Source organism: Zeus faber, assembly GCF_960531495.2.
Source record: "Zeus faber genome assembly, chromosome: 7".
Taxonomy (NCBI): domain Eukaryota; kingdom Metazoa; phylum Chordata; class Actinopteri; order Zeiformes; family Zeidae; genus Zeus; species Zeus faber.
Genome location: NC_137203.1, coordinates 18280339 through 18287125, shown reverse-complemented (window position 1 = coordinate 18287125; position 6787 = coordinate 18280339). Strand labels below are relative to the sequence as shown.

General features: G+C 45.9%; 1 protein-coding gene across 1 annotated transcript in view; it reads right to left on the bottom strand.

The window, feature by feature from the left end:
* Nucleotides 1–20: 20 nt before the first annotated feature.
* The window catches only part of pip5k1bb (phosphatidylinositol-4-phosphate 5-kinase, type I, beta b), a 35528-nt gene continuing 28761 nt past the window's right edge, over nucleotides 21–6787 (bottom strand). Inside the window, exons 12-15 of the mRNA XM_080004345.1 lie at nucleotides 6680–6787; nucleotides 5018–5144; nucleotides 1492–1615; nucleotides 21–1379 (exon numbers count right to left, since the gene is read on the bottom strand). The exon at nucleotides 6680–6787 is cut by the window's right edge and continues 54 nt beyond it. Of these exons, the coding sequence (XP_079860471.1) occupies nucleotides 1377–1379; nucleotides 1492–1615; nucleotides 5018–5144; nucleotides 6680–6787 (362 nt within the window). The 3' untranslated portion in view covers nucleotides 21–1376. The remainder of the gene's footprint in view (nucleotides 1380–1491; nucleotides 1616–5017; nucleotides 5145–6679) is intronic.

Here is a 6787-nt window from a genome sequence, read left to right as displayed (position 1 = left end):
TAGGATATATATATATAATATATTATATATATATATATATGTCTTTACATTCAGCGAATATTTTCTCTTCAGCAAACAATAGTTATTGATATTTATATAATAAATTATGGTTTTCAGAACTTACACAGGAGTGATCTTGGAATTCAATAACACAAATGGTGTTTTCATGAAGTGCTATCGGACAGCTAATCGAGAGACGCAGAGCGAACTGCCTCCTCCGGGCGGGCGCACCTATTCGGTATCAAAGGATATCCTGAGCAAAGGCCTCTTTAGTCATGACACAAACCTAATAAAAAAAATATTAGTTGCACATCAAAATGATCTACAATAGTCTTCCATTGTCTGCGTATACATGTACTAGCGATGACGTACAGAGAGATCTGCATAAGTAAAAAAAAAAAAAAAAGAAATGTGCATTATTCACTCATCCAGATCTGTGCTTATATCAAGTAGCCCAAAATATCTACGACTAGACAGCCCCAGAGGAAGGGAAATCTCTTACAGTAAATTGGGAGCAACATCCAAAGTGCCTTAAAGAGCGAGCGCATCGCCCGTCTCTGCTCTGCTCTGCTCTGCTCTGCTCTTTATCCAAGGAGCCGGGTTGGCTGACCGGCCTCCGTCGTTTCCCACGGCAAACGACGGCGCCCGCTGTGTTTAAATCCTCAAGCCTCAAGTCAGAATGATTAGAAGCCACATTAAGGCCCATGTTTGTGGCCTTTTGTTTCCAACGGACAAAAGCAGTCTGTTCATACCGATCTCCATCCATACTGGTCGCGGGCAAAAAAGGTGGCTCGCCATCCTTTTCTTTTTTAATATATATATATATATATATATATATTTTATGTCCCGACGCCGCGCCACTCGGGTCAGAAATCCCGTCATGAAGTTCACTGTAAACATCCAACAGACGACTAAAAGCGGCGGCAAAAGTTGAAAGATCGCCAAGGTGTTCGGAATGAAACCTGTCCTGTATGCGTGCTATTTCTTCATCAACATCTCCCGCCGGGGTGTCTTTCTGTTGACCATGGAAACAGCGCGTTTGAGAGACGGAAAAGTCGATGGCCGTGGCGCGGACGCACCCTAGAAGCGAAAAGCACACGCTGTTCTGCCCGATGCCGGTCACAATATAACACAAGAGTTGGAATGTCTCCGTCGCCGTCGATTGGCCGCCGTCCCGATTCCATCGGCGTCCTCGACCCCGCTCCGTCGCCGCAAAGTCGTTTATGTTTTGGCAATACGAGTGGCAAAAATGGATCTAGCAGCGCTTGAGGCGGGATTTTTTGGCCTTTTTTTTCCCCGAGTGGAATGGAGTGATTGTCATGGTGGGATTGGAGTGAAACGTCGGAGGAGAACAAAGTTGTAGGGCTGGGCTCCTTTCACTAGAGGACAAGAGAGAGAGAGAGAGAGAGAGAGAGAGAGAGAAATAAAGAAAAGGCTTTTCATTTTGAATTCACACGTGTGAAGGTGTGTGAGAGCGGACGGCGTCCTCACCAGGTAGACGTCCAGAACGGACCCGTCGTCGCGGTCGATGTCCCCGTCCATGGTGCTCTGCTCCGAGGTCAGGCAGATGGCGCTGTCCTCCAGCGTGAAGGTGGAACTGGAGGCCATGTCCTCCCTTGACGCGACACAAAGGGGAAAAACGCATTTTCGCCCGAATCCGAGTACAAATGTCAAACATAGGTTCACGTCCGAGTCGAGGGTTTTGAGGAAGCGGGGATGTCCACGCTCATTTAAAAAAAATCAAATAAAAAAAAAATCAAGAAAAACTCTGCGGTTGCGTTAAACCCCCGTCTGCGTTAGATCCAGGGAATCTCAGATCAAAGGCGCAGACGTGAATCCCTCGCCGGAAAGACAGGAAACCTGTCTGGGCAGAGGAGGTCTCCAACCCTCTGAACCGTCTCGAAGGAAATGAACAATATCTGCAGCAGGACCCAGGAAGATATTTGATCTTTTTTTTATACTTATTTAATGAAGAAGAACAAGACCGATGCTACGCGCAACATGTACAGTATGTGGAACTCTGTTGCATCAAGGACCGCAAATACACCACGGAGGTGTTTTTTCTTTTTAACACCAGGGGGCAGAACGAGCATAAAGCGTTGGTTCCACCGCTGAACCGCTTGGATGCAGGAATGTCTTTTTTTTTTTTCCTCTCAGCGTTTTATGACTAAATTCCCTATTTTTTAATGTTGCAAAGCAACGTGGAAGTTCCGCGGGGCGCAAGGAATGCGGCGTGCAAAAGGCCAAAACAGCGTCACAAAACAGGTGGACCGGAGATGGGAGAGATTCGTGGGGAATATATACACACACACTTACTGAAATCAAAAGCTATTTCAATCAAAAACATCTTAACAGGCCAAGTTACATGTTAACATAGGACCCTTCTTTCATATCACCTTCATAATTCTTGCCTCCATTGAACTTGTGAGTTTTTGGAGAGTTTCTGCTTGAATTTCTTTGCAGGATGTCAGAATAGCCTCCCAGTGCTGCTGTTTTGATGCAAACTGCCTCCCACCCTCATAGATCTTTGCTTGAGGATGCGCCAAAGGTTCTCAATAGGGTTGAGGTCAGGGGAGGATGGGGGCCACACCATGAGTTTCTCTCTTTTTAGCAGCCATAGCAGCCTGCATTGTCATGCATGAAGATGACTTTTGCTACGGTTCTTCTTTTTGTATCATGGAAGCAAGTGCTCAGTCAGAAACTCTATATACTTTGCCGAGATCATTTTCACACCTTCAGGGACCCTAAAGGGGCCTACCAGCTCTCTCCCCATGATTCCGGCCCAAAACATGACTCTGCCACCTCCTTGCTGACGTCGCAGCCTTGTTGGGACATGGTGGCCATCTACCAACCATCCACCAACCATCCACCAACCATCCACTAATCCATCCATCTGGACCATCCAGGGTTGCACGGCACTCATCAGTGAACAAGGCTGTTTGAAAATGAGTCTTCATGTATTTCTGGGCCCACTGCAACCGTTCCTGCTTGTGAGCATTGGTTCAGGGGGGCCCAATAGTAGCTTTATGCACAACTGCAGCCTCTGGAGGATCCTACACCTTGAGGTTCGTGGGACTCCAGAGGCACCAGCAGCTTCAAATACCTGTTTGCTGCATTGTAATGGCATTTTAGCAGCTGCTCTCTTAATCCCATGAATTTGTCCGGCAGAAACCTTCCTCATTATACCTTCATCTGCACCAACCCGTCTGTGCTCTGAATCAGCCACAAATCTCTTCACAGTACGATGATCACGCTTAAGTTTTCGTGAAATATCTTATGTTTTCATACCTTTTCCAAGGCATTGCACTTTTTGAGGCTTTTCAGCAGCAGGGATCCCTTTTCTTTCCCATATTGCTTGAAACCTGTGGCCTGCTTATTAATGTGGAATTAATGTGTTCTTAAGTAGTTTTCCTTTAATTGGGCTCACCAGGCAAACTAATTATCACAGGTGAATGAGATTGATTTCAGTGATCCAAAGAGCCCTGAGACACAAACCATCCATGAGTTTAATTGAAAAACAAAATATGTAATGTTTAGTACACTTAAATCCAATTTGCATAATAATTTGGAATGCAGTGTTTTAATACTATATATATATACACATATACACATATATATATATACACATATACATACATACACACACACACACACACACACACACACACACACACACACACACACACACACACACACACACACACACACACACACACACACACACACACACACACACACACACACACACACACACACCTTTTACCTTTATTAGTCCCACAACCGGTAAATTTGCAATTTCCCTGCATTTACCCATCCTATTTACTGATGTATCTAGGAACAGTGCGCTGCCGTATAGAGGCGCCCGGGGAGCAGTTAGGGGGTTAAGCATCTTGCTCAAGGACACATCAGCACGCTGCCAGGAGGAGCCGGGGAGGAGCTCGGAGCAACAGCATCTGCCACCGGGCGACGGACACGCAGAAGCCAGGAGCGTTGCCTTTTTTTTTCTCTTTTTTTTCTCTCGCACGCGCTCTCCTCGGTGCAGCGGGCGTCGAGCGATACATTCTCCAAAACCGCTGTTTAAATATTTATGGAAACAGTTGACAGAACAATGTCAGGGCGGCAGGCAGGTGACAGATGGGGGGAGGGCAGGCGCAGTCAAGCCTCACAAAGGAAACGCAGAAGCCCCGACGGAACCCGACGCCGCTCAATAGAAATACAGGGTCGGAAAAAAAAAAAAAAAAAAGAAAAATCAACAAGGTTGAACGCACGCGCTGTAGGTCCCACGTAGGAAACGCGCGTGCGGAGCGGAGGACGCCGAGCCGGATGAGTCACCTGCCCCGCGGAGCACGTCGGCGGGGAGGGCGCGTCGCGTCGGGGGCCCTCTCAGGTGACGGCGGCAGGGGAGCGGACGGTGCCGGCCGCTTACCTGCCCCGCCGTCAAGGCTGTAATGCCACCCGGCTTCAAAAGGCCAAGCTGTCACTTTCCTGCTTCCTAGAGGTTGGAGATTGTTAATGTTTTAATACTTTTGTTTTTTGTGTTGCCAATGTTTTTGTTTTGCTGTTTATTTCTAGGTTGTTTTTCTTTTTTTTCATCTATTTTAATTTTTATTTAATATAGGTACTTTTAACTTTTATTCTCTTGCTTATTGTTAATTTTCAGGTTTATCTTTTTTTAATGTTATTTTTTATGGGTAGTAAAATGCTGTTATTTTAAGAATACCTCTGTTGATATTGGTTTGTTGTATATTTCTAATTAGTCTATAGTTTCGTTTGTTTTTAGGTTTATTGCATATTTTTTCCCCTCTATTTTTATTCTATTACTTTCTTAGTAATTGCCTGGATTCCTTTTGATAGCAGCTGCTGTAACACTGCAATTTCCTTCCGGGGATGAATAAAGTATCCATCCATCCGTTTCACAATTTCACAATTTCTCAACATGACCCGTCACGATTTCATTGAAGATGAGGGTCAACAGAAGCACGGCAGAAAAGAGCGTGAGAACGAGAGGCCCTCGTACCTGTTCTCCGTCTGGTTGTCCAGGTTGACAAAGATGGTGGAGGTGGAGATGGTTCCCATGGAGGAGCCCTCGTAGAAGGAAGGGTTCGCAGGAACCAGGTCCGGACGCAGGTAGGTCCCAAACACGGCTGAGAGACAGAAAAACACACACCATGTGACACCGTCCTTTGTTTTCACTGGGATGTCAAGTCCAAACCCCGGGGCCCGAGGTGCAACAGAAGCTCAGACATGTGAATCTCATTTCGCCCAATTGATTAAAGAAAAAAAAAAACGAAAACGTTTTGTTCCCCCCGCAAATTTCTCTAACGTGAGAGCGTAAAAAACATTTTCTCTGTGCCATGAAATGACTTTGGGGAGTTTGCTGTTAAAACATGAAAGAAGCTAAATTGCTTTATTGTAGGTTATGTGATAAGCTGGAGATAGCTTTGTGTCGGGGGCTGCTTAAAAAGAACTTGTGGTCAACACTTCCCCTTTTCGGAGGCTCCACGCCCTCTTCTCTTCCCATGTGGAACGGACGAGTTTCATGCGTGAAGGTCAGAACCGCTGACCTTTTACCGTGCTTTTACCGTGAATCAGAAACTGTCGATGCCATGCGCTCTCAGAACAGATCCGCTTGACACTGATTTCCAGGTATAAAAATGTTGGTTTTCAAAGCAAGTAAACATCGACGGATCCCGGATAGATGCTTGTTTGGACGGAGAAAAGGACCCCCAGAAGAGCATTAAGTTAATATTTATTATTAAATTAATATTTATTATAAAATTATTATTTATTTATTATTAGCATTAAGTTATTCTCCCTTGTTTAAAAAAAAAAAAAAAGGAGAAGAATTAATACTGAAGTGAGCTTTACTTTGGCTTCAATGGTTAAAAAATAAAAGCATTTAAAATAATAAAAACATTTCAAGGTATCTTCTTGTCAGTTTTAGAGAAGTGTGTTTTCTGTGGTTGATGGGGAAAAAGCTCTTGGACTTAAATGCAACCAAATTGGAAGCCGATTGTGGTTGTCTGGGTTTACCAAAGTGCGATTTGATGCTCATCACTGACATGGAGGACATTTTCATATTGAAGGACTTCCTATTAAGACTACTGACAATGAGGCCTATCGAGGGTCGGAAGGAATAATCAGATTCGCCCGGATCACAGGGTCGGTTCGCTCTTAAAAGTCCCTCGCCCCGGCGCTGAACAGGGGGAAGTCTTATTTTCCGCGGCGTCCCGCCGTGACAACCGCCGACGTAAGAACCTCCTGTCGGTGTGAAGCTGACTGGAATGAACTGAAAACTTCAGGTCTTCAGGTTGGAGTCACTTTTTCCCCCCTGGGATCACCTTGACGTTTAAATCGCAGTTTTTTTTGCTGCGATTGTATTTGGATTCTTTTTTTTTTCCCCCGGTGAGGCCAGCGTGTAAAAGCAGGGAAGCACCGTCTACCCTGGCGGCAGAGTAAGAGTTTTATGGCCCAACACGAAAACCCGCTCGCCGGCTCCATGCACTTATATGGAAATAAATGAAAAAAATAAATAAATAAATCATACACGGTCCACATGACAGACGGGAACATAAAGCGTCACGTCCGTTCCAAACGGCGTACGCTCCCCTTTGCCAACTCTGATAAGAACCATTCCCCGTTGCCCAACCGGGGACGGGGCGGCCCGCCTCGTCCGTACCTTGTCCGTCCAGGCTGGCCAGGCTGCGCCCGCCCCCCAGCCGCTCCCTGCGCTCCTTCTCCTCGCCCTTGTCGTCCGCCTGCGACAGGAGGATCTCCTGTGACGAGG